Source organism: Anomaloglossus baeobatrachus, chromosome 7 (genome assembly GCF_048569485.1).
Source record: "Anomaloglossus baeobatrachus isolate aAnoBae1 chromosome 7, aAnoBae1.hap1, whole genome shotgun sequence".
Lineage (NCBI taxonomy): Eukaryota > Metazoa > Chordata > Amphibia > Anura > Aromobatidae > Anomaloglossus > Anomaloglossus baeobatrachus.
Window position 1 is genome coordinate 32885677 of NC_134359.1, and position 23781 is coordinate 32909457.

At 49.0% G+C, this 23781-nt stretch overlaps 1 protein-coding gene across 1 annotated transcript in view; it reads left to right on the forward strand.

Annotated features, from left to right (window-relative positions):
- EPC2 (enhancer of polycomb 2) overlaps window positions 1–23781 on the forward strand; it is a 108813-nt gene that overhangs the window by 81911 nt on the left and 3121 nt on the right. The window contains exons 11-13 of the mRNA XM_075317183.1: window positions 4166–4302; window positions 7873–8035; window positions 9154–9487. Coding sequence (XP_075173298.1) covers window positions 4166–4302; window positions 7873–8035; window positions 9154–9487 — 634 coding nt within the window. The remainder of the gene's footprint in view (window positions 1–4165; window positions 4303–7872; window positions 8036–9153; window positions 9488–23781) is intronic.

The window sequence follows — 23781 nt, forward strand, 5'->3', positions numbered from 1 at the left end:
TTTTCGTCCTACGCCATGAACGCCGTCCTGGACTCCGCTAGCCGGACGGCTGTAGCATCCGCTAACTCCGTGGCAGTCCGCAGGGCCATGTGGCTGCGCGAATGGAAAGCAGACTCTGCTTCCAAAAGGTTCTTAACTGGTCTGCCTTTTTCTGGCGACCGTTTATTTGGCGAACGATTGGATGAGATTATTAAGGAATCCAAGGGAAAGGAATCCTCCTTACCCCAGTCCAGACCTAAGAAGCCTCCGCAACGAAAAATACAATCAAGGTTTCGGTCCTTTCGTCCCTCCGCCAAGCCACAATCCTCCTCGTCCAAGAGGCCGGAGAAAGGCCAGAGGAACTCCTATGCGTGGCGGTCCAAGTCACGCCCCCAAAAGGCCGCAGGAGGCACTGCCTCCAAGACGGCCTCCTCATGACTCTCAGCCTCCCCTAGCCGCATCCTCGGTCGGTGGCAGGCTCTCCCGCTTTGGAGACGCCTGGTGGCCACATGTTCAAGACCGATGGGTGAGAGACATTCTGTCTCAGGGTTACAGGATAGAGTTCAGCTCTCGTCCTGCGGCTCGTTTCTTCAGAACCTCCCCGCCCCCCGCTCAGGCCGACGCACTTTTTCAGGCAGTGGACGCTCTGAAGTCAGAAGGTGTTGTGATCCCCGTTCCCCCTCAGGAACGTGGTCGCGGCTTTTACTCCAACTTGTTCGTAGTGCCAAAAAAGGACGGGTCATTCCGTCCCGTTCTGGACCTCAAGCTACTCAACAGACATGTGAGAACCAGACGGTTTCGGATGGAATCTCTCCGCTCAGTCATCGCCTCGTTGTCACAAGGAGACTTCCTGGCATCGATCGACATCAAGGATGCTTATCTCCATGTGCCGATCGCACCCGAACATCAACGTTTCCTACGTTTCGCCATCGGGGACGAACACCTTCAGTTCGTCGCATTGCCCTTCGGCCTGGCGACAGCCCCACGGGTTTTCACCAAGGTCATGGCGTCCGTCGTGGCTGTCCTCCACTCTCAGGGCCACTCGGTGATCCCCTACTTGGACGATCTCCTAGTCAGGGCCCCTTCTCGGGTGGCGTGTCAACAAAGCCTTACCGTCACTCTGGCGACTCTCCAGCAGTTCGGGTGGATCATCAACTTCCCGAAATCCAAGTTGACACCAACCCAATCACTGACTTACCTTGGGATGGAGTTTCACACACAGCCAGCGTTAGTCAAGCTACCGCGGGACAAACAGCTTTCTCTGCAGGCAGGGGTGCAATCACTTCTTCGGAGTCAATCACACCCCTTAAGGCGCCTCATGCACTTCCTGGGGAAGATGGTGGCAGCCATGGAGGCAGTGCCGTTTGCACAATTTCATCTACGGCCACTCCAATGGGATATTCTCCGCAAATGGGACAGGAGTTCGGCTTCCCTCGACAGGAACGTCTCTCTTTCCCTTGCAACCAAGACGTCACTTCAGTGGTGGCTCCTACCCACATCTCTGTCGGGAGGAAGATCATTCCTACCCCCAACCTGGGCTGTGGTCACCACGGACGCGAGCCTGTCAGGTTGGGGAGCGGTTTTTCTCCACCACAGGGCTCAAGGAACCTGGACTCCGATAGAATCGTCCCTTCAGATCAATATTCTGGAGATAAGGGCAGTATATCTAGCCCTATTGGCTTAACATCGGTGGCTGGAGGGCAGGCAGATCCGAATCCAGTCGGACAACGCCAGTGCCGTCGCCTACATCAATCACCAAGGCGGCACTCGCAGTCGTCTGGCCTTCCAGGAAGTCCGGCGGATTCTGCAGTGGGTGGAAGACACAGGCTCCACCATCTCCACAGTTCACATCCCGGGCGTAGAAAACTGGGAAGCAGATTTTCTCAGTCGTCAGGGCATGGACGCGGGGGAATGGTCTCTTCACCCAGACGTGTTTCGGGAGATCTGTCGCCGCTGGGGAACGCCGGACGTCGATCTCATGGCGTCACGGCACAACAACAAGGTCCCGGCCTTCATGGCACGGTCTCAGGATCACAGAGCTCTGGCGAAGGACGCGTTAGTGCAGGATTGGTCGCAGTTCCGACTGCCGTATGTGTTTCCCCCTCTGGCAATGCTGCCCAGAGTACTACGCAAGATCAGGTCCGACTGTCGTCGCGCCATTCTCGTCGCTCCAGACTGGCCGAGGCGGTCGTGGTATCCGGATCTGTGGCATCTCACGGTGGGTCATCCGTGGGCACTTCCAGACCGCCCAGACTTGCTGTCACAAGGTCCGTTTTTTCCATCTGAATTCTGTGGCCCTCAACCTGACTGTGTGGCCATTGAGTCCTGGCTCCTAGCGTCTTCAGGGTTATCTCAGGATGTCATTGCCACCATGAGACAGGCCAGGAAGCCAACGTCCGCCAAGATCTATTATAGGTCTTGGCAAATCTTCCTGTCCTGGTGCTCTGATAACGGCTTTCCTCCATGGCCGTTTGCCTTACCCACATTCCTTTCATTCCTTCAATCTGGAGTGGACAAGGGTTTGTCCCTCGGCTCTATCAAGGGCCAAGTGTCGGCGCTCTCCGTGCTTTTTCAAAAGCGTCTAGCCAGGCTTCCGCAGGTCCGCACGTTCCTGCAGGGGGTCTGCCACATAGTTCCACCTTACAAACGTCCGTTGGAACCTTGGGACCTTAACAGGGTCCTGACGGCTCTTCAAAAGCCGCCTTTTGAGCCGCTGCGGGATGCCTCTCTCCCCCGTCTTTCGCAGAAGGTGGCCTTCCTAGTGGCAGTCACGTCTCTTCGGAGAGTGTCTGAGCTTGCAGCGCTGTCATGCAAAGCTCCCTTCCTGGTTTTTCACCAGGATAAGGTGGTTCTCCGTCCGGTCCCGGAATTTCTCCCTAAGGTGGTATCCCCTTTCCATCTAAATCAGGATATCTCCTTGCCTTCCTTTTGCCCTAATCCAATTCACCAGTGTGAAAAGGATTTGCACTCTTTGGATCTAGTGAGAGCACTCCGGTTCTACGTGTCTCGCACGGCGCCCCTGCGCCGTTCAGACGCGCTCTTTGTCCTTGTCGCTGGCCAGCGTAAGGGCTCTCAGGCCTCCAAGTCAACCTTGGCTCGGTGGATCAAGGAACCGATTCTCGAGGCCTACCGTTCTTCCGGGCTTCCGCTCCCTTCAGGGTTGAAAGCCCATTCTACCAGAGCCGTGGGTGCGTCCTGGGCTTTGCGGCACCGGGCGACGGCTCAGCAGGTGTGTCAGGCAGCTACGTGGTCTAGTCTGCACACTTTCACGAAACACTATCAAGTGCATACCTATGCGTCGGCTGACGCCAGTCTAGGTGGGCGAGTCCTTCAGGCGGCGGTTGCCCACCTGTAAGAGGGGGCCGTTTTTCGGCTCTTTCGATTGAGGTATTCTTTTACCCACCCAGGGACTGCTTTGGGACGTCCCAATTGTCTGGGTCTCCCAATGGAGCGACAAAGAAAAAGGGAATTTTGTTTACTTACCGTAAATTCCTTTTCTTCTAGCTCCTATTGGGAGACCCAGCACCCGCCCCTGTTCCCTTTGGGCTGGTTGTTCTTTTGTGTTCACATGTTGTTGATGTTGAATTGTTCTTTTGGTTCATGGTCTTCAGTTCTCCGAACATCCTTCGGATTGCATTTACCCTAGACCAATTTATAAGTTTCCTCCTTCCTGCTTTTGCACCAAAACTGAGGAGCCCGTGGTCCACGGGAGGGTGTATAGGCAGAGGGGAGGGGTTACACTTTTTAAAGTGTAATACTTTGTGTGGCCTCCGGAGGCAGAAGCTATACACCCAATTGTCTGGGTCTCCCAATAGGAGCTAGAAGAAAAGGAATTTACGGTAAGTAAACAAAATTCCCTTTTTCTAAATTTTGTGCAGTTATATTGGTTTACCTGGTGACAATAAACAAGTGAGATGGGAATATATTTGGTTATTATTAAGTTGTTTAATAATTCTGCACAGTAATAGTTACCTGCAAAAACAGAAATCCTCCTAAGATAGCCAAATCTAAAAAAAAAAAAAAAAACCTCCAACTGCCAAAAATATTAAGCTTTGATATTTATGAGTCTTTTGGGTGATTGAGAACATAGTTGTTGATCAATAATAAAAAAAAAATCCTCTAAAATATAACTTTTTAATAATTCTGCACACGGTGTAGGTGAAGTCACATGTGCTTTGTTTTGCAGTGACGGGTGGCATCACAGAGGAACAGTTCCAGACGCATCAGCAGCAGTTAGTACAGATGCAAAAACAGCAGCTGGCGCAGCTCCAACAGAAGCAGCACTGCCAGCAGTCGTCACAGCAGATAAATCCAAACGCACAGGTACCGCACCCTGTACAGTAAGGTACCATAACGGGGCTCCATGCATTAATACAGCAGTGGTCACACTAATCTTTTTTTTTTTTTGCCATAATGCATGTTGAACAGAAGGTTGTCCTAGCCGATCTCCTGCGTCGCGCTTGCAATCGGAGTGGAGACCTTTTTTTAATCTTTTTGTGCACTAAATGATCCCAGATAAAATAAGGTTTCATTAGCGCCATCTACTGGTGATTAGAAGTCCTACATATCCTTTGTCAATATTACAGGTAGTAATGGGCAAATAGTAACTATTCGTGTTCGGACAAGGCTCACCGAATACCAAGTACCATTCTAGTATTCGTCACAACAAGAAATATGCTCGGCTTCCTCATTGACTTATTATTACTAATTAGGTTTGTTATTTGTGACGCATTCCGCAATAGTACTTTGGGATTCGTTACAAATTATCCAAACATGAATAGGATATTCATTATGTAATATACACTCACATGTAAAAGTTTGGGCACCCCTGGTCAAAATTAGTGTTCTTGTGAACAGTTAAGCAAGGTGAAGATTAAATTTATCTCTAAAAGACAAATGCCGGCATCACACGGTATGATCTATCGTGCGATCGCACGAGCGATCGTATCCGCCCCCGTCGTTAGTGCGTCACGGGTAATTAGTTGCTCGTGGCGCACAAAGTCGTTCACCCCCTGTCACGAACATCCTCTTCCTGAAGGGGGAGGGACATTTGGCGTCACAGCGACGTCATACAGCCGCCGGCCAATAGACGCGCAGGGGCGGAGATGAGCGGTACGTAAACATCCCGCCCACATCCTTCCTTCTGCATTGCCGGAGGACGCAGGTAAGTTGTGTTCATCGTTCCCGGGGTGTCACACGGAGCGATGCATGCTGCCCCGGGAACGATGAACAACCGGCGCGCAGAACAAGAAACGACTTTTTGAAAATGAGCGACGTGTCCATGAGCAATGATAAGGTGAGTATTTTTCACACGCTACGATATATCAATACGATGCCGGATGTGCGTCACTTACGACGTGACCCCGCCGACATATCGCACGATATATCGTACTGTGTGATGCCTGCAAAAGTTGAAGATGACACATTTCCTTTTGGGTTTTCTAGGCAAAAAAAGTAAAAAGAGATTTTCCTCTTTTACATTTTAAAATGAACTTTTTTGGGCCGATGCAGAAGTTTGAGCACCCTTGGAGATTTGTGTGCTGAGATAACTTTGACCAAGGTTTCAGACCTTAATTAACCTGTTTAAAGGGAACCAATCACCAGGATTTTCGTATACTGTATAACCTAAATGCAGTGCTATACTGACGCTATCAGGCTGATTCTATACGTACCTGTAGTGGTCAGCTCTGATGTTTAGGTTTTGAAATCTAAAGCCCGCTTTACACGCTGCAATGTATCTTACAATGTGTCGGCGGGGTCACGTCGTAAGTGACGCACATCCGGCATTGTAAGGTACATTGCAGTGTGTGACAGGTACGTGCGATTGCGATTGAACGTTAAAAAGTTCATCTTATACACATCGTACCTTTCTCAGTGTGTGACACCCCGGGAACGATGAACAGATCTTATCTACGTCCTGCGGCTCCCGGCCAGCAATGCGGAAGGAAGGAGGTGGGTGGGATGTTTATGTCCTGCTCTGCTCCGCCCCTCCGCTTCTATTGGCCGGCTGCCACGTGACGTCGATGTGACGCCGAACGTCCCTCCCACTCCAGGAAGTGAACGTTCGCCGCCCACATCGAGGTCGTATGGACGGGTAGGTACGTGTGACGGGGGCATACGATATCGTATGCGAAATTCCAACGTGTAAAGCGGGCTTAAGATAGTAAAGTTTATAAAATCATCAGCTTCTTGAGTGACAGCAGCTAAGGATCAGATAATAACTTCACTAGGACTGACTTTAGGTTATATGCAAAAATCCTGGTGATTGGTTCCCTTTAAGGTGTTTTGGCTTGTTCACGATCATCGTTAGGAAAGGCGAATTTCACAATTTTATACAATCCGAGCCTCCTCTAACCTTGTGCCAAAAACAGCAGCCATGGGTTCTTCTAAGCAGCTGCCTAGCACTCTGAAAATGAACAAGGCCCACAAGGCAGGAAAAGGCTATAAAGAAGATAGCAAAGCGTTTTCAAGGTAACCTTTCCTCAGTTTCAAATGTAATTAAGAAATGGCAGTCACCAGGAACAGTGGAGGTCAAGATAAGTTCTGGAAGACCAAGCTAAATTTCTGTGAAAACTGCTGGTAGAATTGATAGAGAGGCAAATCGGAGCCCCTGCATGACTGCAAAATACCTTCAGGAAGATTTAGCAGACTCTGGAGTTGTGGTGCATTGTTCTACTGTTTAGAGACACTTGCACAAATATGGTCTTCATGGAAGAGTCATCAGAAGAAAACCTCTTCTGCGTCTTCACCATAAAATTCAGTGTTAGAAGTCTGCAAAAGAACATGTAAACAAACCATTTTGGAAACAAGTGCTGTGAAACACTGAGTTTAAAATTTAAATCTATGGCCACAATGATCAAAGGTATACATGGAAGGGCACAGAATTTCAGGAAAAGAACATCTTGCCAACCATTAAGCATTGGGGGGGATCAATCATGTTTTGGGTTGTGTTGCAATCAATGGCGCAGGGAACATTTCACAGGTAGAGGGACGAATGGATTCAAGGAAATTTCAACAAATTCTTGATGCAAACATAACCCCACAAAAAAGAGCAGAGAATGCAAGATGAGTCAGAAATCTCACAGAACTGGAAGACTTCTCCAAGGAAGAGCAGTGCATGCAAGACGAGCCAGGAATCTCACACAACTGGAAGACGTCTCCAAGGAAGAGCAGTGCATGCAAGACGAGCCAGGAATCTCACAGAACTGGAAGACATCTCCAAGGAAGAGCAGAGCATGCAAGACGAGCCAGGAATCTCACGCAACTGGAAGACGTCTCCAAGGAAGAGCAGAGCATGCAAGACGAGCCAGGAATCTCACAGAACTGGAAGACATCTCCAAGGAAGAGCAGAGCATGCAAGACGAGCCAGGAATCTCACGCAACTGGAAGACGTCTCCAAGGAAGAGCAGAGCATGCAAGACGAGCCAGGAATCTCACAGAACTGGAAGACCTCTCCAAGGAAGAGCAGAGCATGCAAGACGAGCCAGGAATCTCACAGAACTGGAAGACGTCTCCAAGGAAGAATGGATGAAAATACCTCAAACAAGAATTGAAAGACTCTTGGCTGCTACAAAAGTGTTTACAAGCTGTGATACTGTCCCAAGGAGGTGCCACTAGGTACTAACCATGCAGGGTGCCCAAATTGTTGCATCAGCCCATTTTCCTTTTTTGTTAATCTTAAAATATAAAATATTTTTTTTTTTGTCTAAAATACAAAGGAAATGTGACCTCTGTAACTTTCTGCCTTTTTAGACATCGTTTAATTTTCAATTTGCTTAACAGATCACAATGACAGTAATCTGCAGCAGGGGTGCCCAAACCTTTACAAGCCACCGCACAATATACCAAAAATCCATTCTATCTGATGCTGAAACTGATATTTATCATCCTAAGGGCCCTGGAAAGTCTGACTGCATGTCCAAGACACTGGACTCGGCGAGCGCCCTCTTTGCTGCATCTGCTGTGATTAATTCACCTGCACCGGGACGCAGCGAAGTCAACAAGGATCAAAGCTCCGGCCACAGCACCTTGAACGGCGTCGTACAACCTCCAGGAGGTAAGTGTGGGCCACGTCTCAAGACATTTTTAAGATGAGTTCAGCCTTTTTGCTTTTTTGTCTCCTTTCTATCAATTTTATTTATTTTTTTTGCTCAAAATTGCATACAATTACCTATAATTTTCTACACATCGGCCCTGATTCATTATTTTTTCTCATTTCTTCTATTTTTTTTTTTCTTTTATCTTGAAGTATTTGCTGACATTTATTTCTCCAAAATTCATCAAAATGGTGCACGTAGTTCATGATTGTGGTGCAAAGTAACAAAACAAAAGGGCTTCTTTCCTGTCGTCAACCATATTTGCAAGTTTTTAATTAAAAAGTCTCATCTTTTTCAAAATGTTGAGAAATGTGACATGAATAAAGCTTCACCAAGGGGCGATTGGAGTAGAGGCGCCAAGTTTTAAAAAGCTGCAATTGATGAATCGGCCGAAAACTAGAATGTATAAATATTTGCACCGTGCATTTTTAACACCTACTTTTACAGTATATTTTTAATAAATCAGAAAGGATCTATTTTAAATTTTATTTTTTTTCTGTCATTGGGCAGTTTGGATGTTTTTGGATCATTATTCTGGGATTCTGTAAATTTACAATCCATTTTTCTAAATCTGATTTCGGATTGTTCTTATAGCTTCCTGTTGATTACTAGATATAATAATAATAATAATATTTATTCATTTATATAGCGCTGTTAATTCCAGAGTCCTTTACATACAATGGCAACACTGTCCCCATTGGGGCTCACAATCTAGGTTCCCGATCAGTATGTTATAGGAGTGTGGGAGGAAACCGGAGAACCCGGAAGAAACCCACGCAAACACGGAGAGAACATACAAACTCAGATGTTGTTTTTAGTGGGATTTGAACCCAGGACCCCAGCGCTGCAAGACTGCAGTGCTAACCACTGAGCCACCACATGACTGCAGTGCTAACCACTGAGCCACCACATGACTGCAGTGCTAACCACTGAGCCACCACATGACTGCAGTGCTAACAACTGAGGCACCACAAGACTGCAGTGCTAACCACTGAGCCACCACAACTGTAGTGCTAACCACTGAGCCACCGTGCTGCCCCTAGATGCAATTTCTAATTTTTTTTTCCTTTCTTTCTAGGGGCTACCAAGACGCTGTACTCTGCAAACGTGGCTTTATCCTCCAGCCCAGGGATCTCAACGGTTCAGCTCGTCCGGACGGTTGGACACCCCACCACAAACCACTTAATCCCAACATTGTGCACAAGTAGTCCCCAGACCCTCCCTATGAGTAACTCCTGCCTAACGAACACCGTTCACCTCAACAACCTGAGTGTTGTGTCACCTGTCAATGTGCATATCAATACAAGGACTTCTGCACCATCTCCCACAGCCTTAAAACTCGCCACAGTCGCTGCCAGCATGGACCGAGTGCCAAAGGTTACTCAGAGCAGTGCCATCAGCAGCATAGCCAGGTGGGTACTGTTACCTGAACTTGCTTTTCTATACAAGGCTGTATTAGTGCAGCATATAATTTGCTGTAAAAAAAAGGTTAGTGGGTTACATCAGGACTCCGAATTGGAGCAGTTGTGGCTCTGTTGTACGCGCATTGTCATCCAATCCCTACAAAAGGTTTCCAAAATTAGAAAACCGTATCTGCTGCCATCTGAGAACAGCGCCACATCTGTTTACTGGTTGTGTGTAATACCGCAACTTCATACAATTTACTCCAATTAAGGCCCGTTTCACACATCCGGATTGTCGAATCCGGCGCATTTCAGTACAGCGTGATACAGTACAATGGCAGCGCAGCAACTTCCAGGTCACATGCTCCGGTCACATGACGGCATGTGACCAGAGCTTGTCGCGCTGCCATTGTACTGTATCACGCTGTACTGAAGTGCGCCGGATTCGACAATCTGGATGTGTGAAACGAGCCTAAGCTGCAATACTATACATTTACTAGCAGTCGGTAGGTGTGATGCTATATTTTTAACAGAAAGACTTTTTTGAATCTGTTAGCGCATGCTCACTTGGGGCAGGTGATTATTTTCTGGTTTAGATATATGAATGGAGAATCTTCAGCGCATTACAATAGCAGAAAAGCTGTAACATCCACTGCAGACCTGTGACGTGAGGGTTTAAAGGGAACCTGTCACCAGTTTATTCCCTATTAAACCAAAAGTGTCACCTTCTGCAGCCCCTGGGCTGCATTCTAGGAAGGGGCACCTTGTTGCAGACCCCAAAAAGAACTTTATAAAATCTCACCGTTTCCTATGCAAATGACTTGTGTTGGCCAGATGGGTGGTCTCATTTTCGGCTCCTGTCCTTCCTTCTGGCCTTGCTTGCCGTCCCCCTGTTATGATTTTTATGGATGATGACGCCCCCATCATTGTCCATGCTGCTGGCGAAGTCTCGCGCAGGCGCAGTGCGCTGTGCCCCTATCGCGGGCCTGAGCAGAAAGTTTTCCTTGTGCGCCGGTGATGTATTTGCGCAGGCGCGAGACTATGGGCGGGTACGAGGATGACGCTGGTGAGGTCATGCACCATAATAACCGCCCATAATCTCGCGCCTGCGCAACTATATCACCAGCGCTCGAGGGGAACTTTTTGCTCAGGTCCGTAATAGGGGCACAGCGAATTGCACGTGTGCGAGACTTCGGCATCAGCGTGGAGGATGACGGGGGTGTCATCATCCATGTAAATCATGACAGGGGTACGGCGAGCAAGGCCAGAAGGAAGGACAGGAGCTCAAAATGAGCCCGCCCAAGTCATTTGCATAGGAAACTGTGAGATTCTATAAAGTTCTTTTTGGGGTCTGCAACAAGGTGCCCCTTCCTAGAATGCAGCCCAGGAGCTGCAGAAGGAAACTTTTGGTTTAATAGGGAAAAAACTGGTGACAGTTTCCCTTTAAATCTGCACCTTGTTAATCTTTGCTCAGGATTTGTCCCTTCCAGTGCAGTGACTGCAGAATCTGCTTGTAACACAAGATGAAACAGCTCTGGAAGGACAACTTCATAATCGGGAACCCTTTTAATCCTATCATAAGTCGTCTCCCTGCCTTTGATGTGGGCATGCACGCCGAGCCTGCATCTTTCCCTGCACATGAAGGCGGCTGAATCATTCAGCCTTCATCTGCCTGTAACAGCCGCGGGTGGAGCGTCGCTCTCTGTTAAATGCCGCTGTCAATATCTGTCTGCAGCATTTACTGTGCGCCAGCAGGGGGAGCGCGTGCTCTTGTGTCCCCTCATCGGTGCACCTACAATGCTATTGTGGGTCGCCGATGTTTTGTCATGACAGGCAGAAGTATATCTGTTCTCACTAAGTCTATGAAAACCAACCGGTGGCCGTGGTTCATAGGAGACTGTGATTTTAATCTATATGTACAATCAATTAAGGTCGGAGTCGGTCTATTTCTGCAGATGTTCATGTTAAGAACAGGATGTAGGAGTCTTTTTTTTTTTTTTTTTTTTTTTCTTCTTGTCTAAATCTTCATTTTACAACGGCCATTAGACCAAAAAAAAAATAATAAAATAATATAATGAAGATTTAGGCAAAAATAAATAAAAAATTATAATATATATATATATATATATATATATATATATATATATATATAAAATATGTATGTATATAATATATATATATATATATATATATATATATATATATATATATATATATATATATATATTGTGAGGCAGTGACAGGGGTAATATTTGAAGACCGCTATGTGTCCCCCAGAATGTGTCTGGAAACCCTCTGAGTTTGCTATAGCTATTACTGGGAGTATAGCACAAAGGGTAACAGGGAGACAGATCCCTCCTCCCAGTCCAGGTTTTGTAGCAATCCTCATGTCCGGCATTTTCATTTAAAATCATGCAGAGCACAGCAGGGTGTGTCTCAGTTGAGAGCCAGGCTTGGTGAAGCTAACACATGCTGTGTGAGCTGGGCTGGCTCTGTGTGGAGTGAACACAGGCCAAGAGTGTGAGCCTAGGAGAACCTTACACAGATCCCTGCGGTTATCGGGGTCCTAAGGTAACAAGACTTTTTGATGCAAAGAGTTTGTCTATATGCACCGGCTGTGATCCGGAAGAGACTTTGACAGTGGGAAATTGGATCTATTTATGCTGCAATAATAAATAGACTGTTGGTGTGAACACGCTGCTGCCTCACTGCCTCACGTTTTTGCCCAAGCAACGCCGCTACCTCACATTATAGTGGAGAATGCGGGCATGGCAGCCTGGTTGCTAAGGGCAATGGCCTAAGAGGTACTTACCCGGGAAAAAAAAAAAAAATTTTTACTGACTGTTTGCGGTGGATCGGCGGGTCCACGAAGCTTACAGGCGTTGCAACCTGGTTGCTAGGGGCAACAACCCAGTTTTCACATGTTTATGATCAAGCCTGCAAAGTTACAGTTTACCTCAGCAGCCACTATGGAGGATCTTGTAAAGCAGCTGGCCCAGTCTACTGCTCAACTACAGCAGGTTTTTGCACAAACCAGTGCACAGCAGCAACAAGCTTAATGCTCAGCACCAGCGGGCGTTAGCTCAGCAACAGGAGACAAACAGCTTGTTGACTAAGCAGCTTTCTGCTCTGCGAGAAGCACTCCCAGCAGTAACTCCAGGTCATCCAGTCCTTCCTGCGGCCCAGGACAGAGTAAGGGCGGCACTTACGAAGATGAGTGCAGAGGATGACCCAGAAGCCTTTCTCTCCGTGTTTGAGAGGACCGCTGAGCGAGAGAAATTGTCTACCGACCGTTGGACTGATGTCGTGGCCCCGTTCCTGGTAGGTGAACCCCAAAAAGCCTACCTGGATCTCAGCACGGAGGATGCCAAGGACTATGGCATACTGAAAGGTGAGATCCTTGCACGAATGGGGGTTAACACTTATCTCCGGGCCCAACGAGTGAATCAGTGGTCCTTTGAGGAGGGAAAACCTGCACGCTCACAGGCCCATGTCTTACTGGACCTTGTAAAAAAATGGCTGCAGCCGGAGACCTTGAACCCTGGACAGATGATTGAGCGGGTGGTGATTGAACGGTTTGTGCGGACTTTGCCAGCCCCCATTCAACGGTGGGTGGGACAGGGGGACCCCGGTACCCTAGACCAGCTAGTGAATTTGGTGGAACGCTACACAGCTACCCAGGAGTTGGTCCGGGACTCTGCTTCACGGCGGGCACTCCGTAGGGATACGCCCCCTTCACAGTTGGTAAAAGACTCCCGTCCCTCCTCGGGTGCTGCCCCGTCTTCAGCCCTGGCAGAGAATAAACCCCAGACTAAGGTCAGCCGGAGTCCCGGTTCCCCAAAGTCAGACACCCGAAACAGGGACACCTCTGCTGTTATGTGCTGGCGGTGCCATCAGCTCGGGCATGTGATGGCACAGTGCCCACTCACAACAGAACCCATGGACTGCCGGTACGCTCGCCGGGTATCCATGTATGCCCATACTGTTTGTACCGTAAGCACTGTTACTATGGGGGAGGAGCCCCATCTCTGCAAAGTACGTGTTAATGGCTATACAGCAGAGGCTTTGTTGGACTCAGGAAGTTTAGTGACTCTTGTACATGCCTCCTTGGTCTCCGAGGAAAACCCTACGGGACATAAAGTAGGGGTACTTTGTATTCATGGAGACCTACGTGAATACCCTATGGAAAGGGTCACCATTTCTACCTCGTGTGGAGAGGTTCAACATGAAGTGGGGGTGATGAAAAGACTTCCATATGCTATTATTTTGGGAAGAGATTTGCCCCTGTTCTGGACATTATGTGGGAGGCGACCTAGCCCTCCGAGGTGTATGATTGAACCAGGCCCTGAGCCGGACGATCCCGACTCAGGGATACCTGCCGTAGGGGTCACCAGTATAGGGACAGAGTGTAACCCTGCCAGGTTTCCCCTAGAGGTAATGGCAGGAGAGGTTGAGCCACCCGAGGCAATCCCGGAGTTGAACGTGTCTCCAGATAATTTCGGAACAGCGCAGCTCCGGGACCTCACATTGGCTCCTGGACGTGGAAATGTACAGGTAATTGATGGGGTACCCCAGCGGCCTGGTGCCAGGCTGGAAACTCCCTACATGGCTCTAAAGCGAGAGTTGCTCTATCGGGTTGATACAATCCGGGGGGAAATAGTGGAACAGTTGGTGGTCCCTCAGCCGTACCGCCGTCAGACCTTGGAATTGGCTCATAACCACCTAATGAGTGGGCACCTAGGTGAAGAGAAAACGCGGGAACGCATGTTTCAGCGGTTCTACTGGCCAGGGGTCGGCACAGAAATTAAGAGGTTCTGTGAGTCCTGCCCAGTTTGTCAGTTGACCGCACCAACGCACCGTTTCCGTAGTCCTCTGATACCTTTACCCATTATAGAGGTGCCTTTTGAGCGGATTGCTATGGATCTGATCGGACCCATTGTAAAATCAGCCCGTGGTCACCAGCACATCCTGGTAGTGATGGATTACGCGACACGTTATCTGGAGGCCATTCCACTACGTCACACCTCGGCGAGGCTTATTGCTTGGGAGTTGTTTGCTATGTTCTGTCGCGTGGGGTTACCCAAAGAAATCCTGACCGATCAGGGCACTCCCTTTATGTCTAAAATTACAAAGGAACTGTGCAAACTCCTCCAGATCAAGCAGCTACGCACGTCGGTGTACCATCCCCAGACTGATGGTCTAGTGGAACGTTTTAATAAAACTCTGAAGGCTATGTTGAAAAAGGTGGTCTCCAAAGAGGGGAAAGATTGGGACATGTTATTGCCCTATTTAATGTTCGCTATCCGCGAGGTCCCACAATCTTCCACCGGGTTCTCGCCATTTGAGTTACTGTATGGCAGACATCCGCGGGGACTGCTGGATATAGTTAAGGAAACTTGGGAACAGGAGCCCACCCTTCACAAAAGCACAGTGGAATACGTTATGGGTATGCAGGATCGTATCACGGCAATAATGCCCATTGTTAAAGAGCATTTGCTGGATGCTCAGGCAGCCCAAAGTACTCAGTATAATAGAAAGGCCTCCATCAGGTCTTTTAAACTGGGAGATCGTGTCTTAGTCCTGATCCCTACTGCAGAAAGTAAGTTCTTAGCCAAATGGCAAGGTCCCTATGAGATCCGGGAGAAAGTGGGGGAAGTAAACTATAAGGTGTATCAGCCAGGTAGAAGAAAACCAGAGCAAATCTATCATGTAAACCTGCTGAAGGCGTGGAAAGACAGGGAATGTATGGTGGCTGACGTAACGTTGGACCTAACCTTTCCAGGTGCCTTGACAACAACAAAGGAGGAGTCCCCTGATGATGAATTGGGAGTGAGGATAGGGGATTCTCTCTCAAAACAGCAGAGACTGGAGTCTCGGAGGTTAGTGCAGCGGAATACGGATGTGTTCTCAAGCCTACCCGGCCGAACAACCGTAATCCACCATGATATTGTCACCGAGCCACAAGTAAGGGTACGCCTGAGGCCATACCGGGTACCAGAGGCTCGTAGGCAAGCCATTGCGGAGGAGGTAAAAAAGATACTCCAACTAGGGGTTATTGAAAAATCCACGAGCGAATGGGCCAGTCCCATTGTATTGATCCCGAAACCAGACGGTTCTTTAAGATTCTGTAATGACTTCCGAAAGTTAAATGAGGTTTCGAAATTTGATATGTATCCCATGCCCAGGGTCGACGAGCTGATAGAGAGACTGGGACGGGCCCAGTACTTCACGACTCTCGATCTCACTAAAGGTTACTAGCAGGTGCCGCTGACAGAGGCGGCAAAAGAAAAGACCGCTTTTGTCACACCAGGGGGGCTCTATCACTATGTCGTCTTGCCATTTGGTTTACATGGGGCTCCGGCCACGTTTCAGAGATTAATGGACATAGTGTTAGAACCCCATCAACCATATGCCTCCGCATATTTGGATGACATCATCATCTATAGCAGTGACTGGAGCACCCACTTATCTCAGGAACAAGCGGTAGTGGATTCGCTCAGAGCTGCTGGTCTGACGGCGAATCCAAGCAAATGTGCTATGGGTCTCAAAGAAGCCCGTTACTTGGGGTATGTGATAGGCCAAGGGGTTATCAAGCAACAAGTAAACAAAATCGAAGCCATTCAAAACTGGCCTCGTCCCCTTACCACAAAACAGGTAAGAGCCTTTCTGGGTATAATGGGGTATTACCGACGATTCATACCCAATTTTGCTGGAAGGTCGGCGCCTTTGTCCGATCTTTTAAAAGGGAAGAAGTCGGTCATGGTCCACTGGAATACACAAGCAGAGGAAGCCTTTCAGGTGCTAAAGGTAGTCCTATGTGGTCAGCCTGTCCTTGTCAACCCTGACTTTCAAAAGGAGTTTATAGTACAGGCAGATGCCTCTGAGGTGGGTCTGGGTGCGGTTCTGTCCCAGGAGGTAGATGGAGAGGAGCACCCGGTCACCTATTTGAGTAGAAAACTCACCCCGGCAGAGAAGAACTATAGCATAGTGGAGAAGGAGTGCCTGGCCATAAAATGGGCTCTGGAATCCCTCCGCTACTACCTGCTGGGGCGACACTTTCGCCTGGTGACAGACCACTCCCCTTTGGTCTGGATGAGGAATGCTAAGGAGAGAAATGCTAGAGTCACCAGGTGGTTTCTCTCCTTGCAGAACTTTCACTTTTCTGTGGAACACCAGGCTGGTAGGTTGCAGGGCAATGCGGATGCCCTGTCCAGAGGTCCCTGTATGTTGGCAAAAGTTCAACCCCGCCCGTTTGAACTGAGGGGGGGGGGATATGTGAGGCAGTGACAGGGGTAATATTTGAAGACCGCTATGTGTCCCCCAGAATGTGTCTGGAAACCCTCTGAGTTTGCTATAGCTATTACTGGGAGTATAGCACAAAGGGTAAACAGGGAGACAGATCCCTCCTCCCAGTCCAGGTTTTGTAGCAATCCTCATGTCCGGCATTTTCATTTAAAATCATGCAGAGCACAGCAGGGTGTGTCTCAGTTGAGAGCCAGGCTTGGTGAAGCTAACACATGCTGTGTGAGCTGGGCTGGCTCTGTGTGGAGTGAACACAGGCCAAGAGTGTGAGCCTAGGAGAACCTTACACAGATCCCTGCGGTTAACGGGGTCCTAAGGTAACAAGACTTTCTTTGTCGCTCCATTGGGAGACCCAGACAATTGGGGTGTATAGCTATGCCTCCGGAGGCCACACAAAGTATTACACTAAAAGTGTAAAGCCCCTCCCCTTCTGCCTATACACCCCCCGTGCCTCACGGGCTCCTCAGTTTTTATGCTTTGTGCGAAGAAGGCTGACATCCACGCATAGCTCCACAGCTTAGTCAGCAGCAGCTGCTGACTAGGTCGGATGGAAGAAAAGAGGGCCCATAACAGGGCTCCCGGCATGCTCCCTTCTCACCCCACTTTGTCGGCGGTGTTGTTAAGGTTGAGGTACCCATTGCGGGTACACAGGCAGGAGCCACATGCTGTTTTCCTTCCCCATCCCTTAATGGGCTCTGGGTGAAGTGGGATCCTCTACGGTCTCCAGGCACTGGGACCGTGCTCCCTCCGCAGCCCCTGGGAATCTGCTGGATAGGAGCCGGGTATCGTCAGGGACAAGGCCCTGCTACTGTGAGGTACTCTGTGTCCCCGTGGGGACCGCGCATGGAGCGCTTGTGCCATACACATTGCAGCACTGCTGGGTGTGTTAGTGCGCCGGGGACTACCGCGCGGCCGCGCTTACTGCCGGCCGCGCTTATAACTTTAGTCCCCGGCTTCTGCGGCCTAGTGTCGCATATTCCCGCCCACAGGCCTGCCAGTCAGGGGAAGGGCGGGACGCTGCACAGATCGTCAGCGCTGAGGGCTGGAGCATACATTTGTATCCTCCTCCCCCCTCACTCAGTACACTGGGGCACTAGATTCCCGCACTTTCTTGGGCACGCCCACGGTCCCCTCCTCCCCACAGAACGCCGGCAGCCATTCCTGTCAGCGATTCAGACGAGGACTCTCTGGAGGATGAAGCGGAGGTAACAGATCAGGATTCTGATCCTGAAGCCGCTCTCAACCTAGATACACCTGAAGGTGACGCAGTAGTGAATGACCTTATAGCGACCATCAATCAGGTGTTGGATATTTCTCCCCCAGCTCCTCCAATTGAGGAGTCAGCTTCTCAGGAGAAATTCCGTTTCCGGTTTCCCAAGCGTACATTAAATATGTTTCTGGATCACTCTGACTTCAGAGAGGCAATCCAGAAAAACCGAGACTGTCCAGACAAGCGTTTTTCCAAGCGCCTTAAGGACACACGTTATCCCTTCCCCCCCCGAGGTTGTCAAGGGCTGGACTCAGTGTCCTAAGGTGGATCCTCCAATCTCCAGACTGGCGGCTAGATCCATAGTTGCAGTGGAAGATGGGGCTTCACTCAAAGATGCCACTGACAGACAGATGGAACTATGGTTGAAATCCATCTATGAAGCTATCGGCGCGTCTTTTGCTCCAGCATTCGCAGCCGTATGGGCACTCCAAGCTATCTCAGCTTGTCAGGCGCAGATTAATGCAGTAACACGTACATCTGCCCCGCAAGTGGTGTCCTTAACCACTCAGGCGTCGGCGTTTGCGTCCTACGCCATTAATGCTATCCTGGACTCGGCGAGCCGTACGGCGGTGGCATCCGCCAATTCGGTGGTACTCCGCAGGGCCATGTGGCTACGTGAATGGAAGGCAGACTCTGCTTCCAAAAAGTTCTTAACCGGTTTGCCATTGTCTGGCGACCGCTTGTTTGGTGAGCGATTGGATGAAATCATTAAACAATCCAAGGGAAAGGATTCATCCTTACCCCAGTCCAAACCAAACAGACCTCAACCACGGAAGGTACAATCGAGGTTTCGGTCCTTTCGGACCGCGGGCAGGTCTCAATTCTCCTCGTCCAAAAGGCCTCAGAAAGATCAGAGGAACTCCGATTCATGGCGGTCTAAGTCACGTCCTAAAAAAACCGCCGGAGGAACCGCTCCCAAAGCGGCCTCCTCATGACTTTCGGCCTCCTCAAACCGCATCCTCGGTCGGTGGCAGGCTCTCCCGCTTTTGCGACGCCTGGCTGCCACAAGTAAAAGACCGATGGGTGAGAGACATTCTATCTCAAGGTTACAGGATAGAGTTCAGCTCTCGTCCTCCGACTCGTTTCTTCAGAACATCTCCGCCCCCCGACAGAGCCGAGGCTCTTCTGCAGGCGGTGTGCACTCTGAAGGCGGAAGGAGTGGTGATCCCTGTTCCTCTTCAGCAACAGGGTCACGGTTTTTACTCCAACTTGTTCGTGGTGCCAAAAAAGGACGGATCCTTCCGTCCCGTTCTGGACCTAAAACTGCTCAACAAGCATGTGAAAACCAGGCGGTTCCGGATGGAATCGCTCCGCTCCGTCATCGCCTCAATGTCCCAAGGAGATTTCCTGGCATCAATCGACATCAAAGATGCTTATCTCCACGTACCGATTGCACCAGAGCATCAGCGCTTCCTGCGTTTCGCCATAGGGGACGAACACCTTCAGTTCGTGGCACTGCCTTTTGGCCTGGCGACAGCCCCACGGGTCTTCACCAAGGTCATGGCAACAGTGGTGGCAATCCTACACTCTCAGGGACACTCGGTGATCCCTTACTTAGACGATCTACTTGTCAAGGCACCCTCTCAAGGGTCATGCCAACACAGCCTGAACATTGCTCTGGAAACTCTCCAGAGTTTCGGGTGGATCATCAATTTTCCAAAGTCAAATCTGACACCGGCCCAATCACTGACATATCTTGGCATGGAGTTTCATACTCTCTCAGCGATAGTGAAGCTTCCGCTGAACAAACAGCGTTCACTACAGACAGGGGTGCAATCTCTCCTTCAAGGTCAGTCACACCCCCTGAGGCGCCTCATGCACTTCCTAGGGAAGATGGTGGCAGCAATGGAGGCAGTTCCTTTTGCGCAGTTTCATCTGCGCCCACTTCAATGGGACATTCTCCGCAAATGGGACAGGAAGTCGACGTCCCTCGACAGAAACGTCTCCCTTTCTCGGGCAGCCAAGGCTTCCCTTCAGTGGTGGCTTCTCCCCACTTCTCTGTCGAAGGGGAAATCCTTCCTGCCCCCATCCTGGGCGGTGGTCACGACGGACGCGAGCCTGTCAGGGTGGGGAGCGGTCTTTCTCCACCACAGGGCTCAGGGTACTTGGACTCAGACAGAGTCCTCCCTTCAAATCAATGTTCTGGAGATAAGGGCAGTGTATCTTGCCCTAAAGGCGTTCCAGCCGTGGCTGGAAGGCAAACAGATCCGAATTCAGTCGGACAACTCCACAGCGGTGGCATACATCAACCACCAAGGCGGGACACGCAGTCGGCAAGCCTTCCAGGAAGTCCGGCGGATTCTGCTGTGGGTGGAAGCCACAGCCTCCACCATATCCGCAGTTCACATCCCGGGCGTAGAAAACTGGGAAGCAGACTTTCTCAGTCGCCAGGGCATGGACGCAGGGGAATGGTCCCTTCACCCGGACGTGTTTCAGGAGATCTGTTGTCGCTGGGGCATGCCGGACGTCGACCTAATGGCGTCCCGGCACAACAACAAGGTCCCGACATTCATGGCACGGTCTCAAGATCACAGAGCTCTGGCGGCAGACGCCTTAGTTCAGGATTGGTCGCAGTTTCAACTCCCTTATGTGTTTCCTCCTCTGGCACTGTTGCCCAGAGTGTTACGCAAGATCAGGGCCGACTGCCGCCGCGCCATCCTCGTCGCTCCAGACTGGCCGAGGAGGTCGTGGTACCCGGATCTGTGGCATCTCACGGTCGGCCAACCGTGGGCACTACCAGACCGACCAGACTTGCTGTCTCAAGGGCCGTTTTTCCATCTGAATTCTGCGGCCCTCAACCTGACTGTGTGGCCATTGAGTCCTGGATCCTAGCGTCTTCAGGATTATCTCAAGAGGTCATTGCCACTATGAGACAGGCTAGGAAACCAACGTCCGCCAAGATCTACCACAGGACGTGGAAAATATTCCTGTCGTGGTGCTCTGCTCAGGGTTTTTCTCCCTGGCCATTTACCTTGCCCACTTTTCTGTCCTTCCTTCAATCCGGATTGGAAAAGGGTTTGTCGCTCGGCTCCCTTAAGGGACAAGTCTCTGCGCTCTCTGTGTTTTTTCAGAAGCGCCTAGCCAGACTTCCACAGGTACGCACGTTCCTGCAGGGGGTTTGTCACATCGTCCCTCTTTACAAGCGTCCGTTAGAACCCTGGGATCTGAACAGGGTGCTGATGGTTCTTCAGAAACCACCGTTCGAGCCAATGAGGGATATTTCTCTCTCACGCCTTTCGCAGAAAGTGGTTTTCCTAGTAGCAGTCACTTCACTTCGGAGAGTGTCTGAGCTAGCAGCGTTGTCGTGCAAAGCCCCTTTCCTGGTGTTTCACCAGGACAAGGTGGTTCTGCGTCCGGTTCCAGAATTTCTCCCTAAGGTGGTATCCCCTTTTCATCTCAATCAGGATATCTCCTTACCCTCTTTTTGTCCTCATCCAGTTCACCAATGTGAAAAGGATTTGCACTTGTTAGATCTGGTGAGAGCACTCAGATTCTACATTTCTCGTACGGCGCCACTGCGCCGCTCGGATGCACTCTTTGTCCTTGTCGCTGGCCAGCGTAAAGGGACACAAGCTTCCAAATCAACCCTGGCTCGGTGGATCAAGGAACCAATTCTCGAAGCTTATTGTTCCTCGGGGCTTTCGGTTCCCTCAGGGCTGAAGGCCCATTCTACCAGGGCCGTGGGAGCGTCCTGGGCATTGCGGCACCAGGCTACGGCTCAGCAGGTGTGTCAGGCAGCTACCTGGTCGAGCCTGCACACTTTCACGAAGCACTATCAGGTGCATACCTATGCTTCGGCAGATGCCAGCCTAGGTAGGCGAGTCCTTCAGGCGGCGGTTGCCCACCTGTAGGACGGAGCCGTTTACGGCTCTATTATGAGGTATTATTTACCCACCCAGGGACTGCTTTTGGACGTCCCAATTGTCTGGGTCTCCCAATGGAGCGACAAAGAAGAAGGGAATTTTGTTTACTTACCGTAAATTCCTTTTCTTCTAGCTCCTATTGGGAGACCCAGCACCCGCCCCTGTTTTTTGTGTACACATGTTGTTCATGTTGAATGGTTTCAGTTCTCCGATATTCCTTCGGATTGAATTTACTTTAAACCAATTTATAATTTTTTCCTCCTTCTTGCTTTTGCACCAAAACTGAGGAGCCCGTGAGGCACGGGGGGGTGTATAGGCAGAAGGGGAGGGGCTTTACACTTTTAGTGTAATACTTTGTGTGGCCTCCGGAGGCATAGCTATACACCCCAATTGTCTGGGTCTCCCAATTGGAGCTAGAAGAAAAGGAATTTACGGTAAGTAAACAAAATTCCCTTCTTTTGATGCAAAGAGTTTGTCTATATGCACCGGCTGTGATCCGGAAGAGACTTTGACAGTGGGAAATTGGATCTATTTATGCTGCAACAATAAATAGACTGTTGATGTGAACACGCTGCTGCCTCACTGCCTCATGTTTTTGCCCAAGCTACCTCACAATATATATATATTTTTAAATATTATTTTTTTTGTCTAGATCTTCATTTTACAACTGCCACTAGACCAAAAAAAAATATTTATAATATATATATATAATTATTTTTGTTTTTGGTGTACTGGCCGTTGTAAAATGAAGATTTAGACAAAAATAAAAAATTATATTGCACAGATTTAACATAAAATCTCACTGGTGACGATGAGCCATACACTGTTTGTTTGTATCATTAAAAATAATTAAAATCTTGTTCTGCCCTATCTGACATTGTGAGGACACACGGGGGGTCTTCACCGGGCGACACTGTTACCAATGCAACCAGACAACATCTGAGAAGTCTCAAGTGTGGAACCTGTTAATTAAACCAGGACCTGCAGACAGGACTCTTTGGGCCGCACATCACTTGTGGCCGGCACTCCCTGATTAAGTAGGGATTAGCCGTGCGTCCTGGGGGGAATGCTTTCTTTCGCTACCACTTTGGACATCATAAGATTGTCAGGAGGGAGAAGACCATTATAAGAAACCTTCAGTAATTTCCATTTACAGGTGATTTTATTTTCCGAGATATATAGAGGGATATGGCTCAGCTCACCGAATCGTCGGTGCTCAGGAGAAAATATAGTCAATATAATAGAAAAAAAAAACTCTGGCACTCAAATGTTTGTGTGAAAAATTTTTTTTGGTTTTTATTATTTGTCCTTGTTCTATTTTTTTTATTTATGGAATCCAGTGGTGATAAGATATGTCAGACACTTTCCCTCTGACGACCGGCATAATAGTTTTCTACATATAGCTCATCACCACTGGATTCCATAAATAAAAAAAAATAGAACAAGGATTGTTATCCCATATATTGAATAAGATGAATGATATCCTCCGGACTTATTCAATTTTGTTATACATGTTCTTGTGTGGTCTATCCGAAGTGCTCGTTTTCATTTTATTAGCTTGAGTCACTGAAGAAGGCGTAAGCCGAAACGTTTGACTGTCTAGTAACAAATAATAAAAACAAATTTATTTATTTTTTTCACACAAACCTTTGAGTGCCGGAGTTTTTTTTATTATATTTGTTTTCAGAGATGTCTTGCTCCTGTATATGATTATGGGCGTTTTTTTTGTGCTAAAAATGAATTTGGAATCACATTTTTAGGCTATGTGCACACATTGCATTTTTTTCATGTGTTTTTCCTTGCAGATTTTAATCAATACTGCAAGGAAAAACGCACCCCAGCAAAGTCTATGAGAATCGTGACTTGCT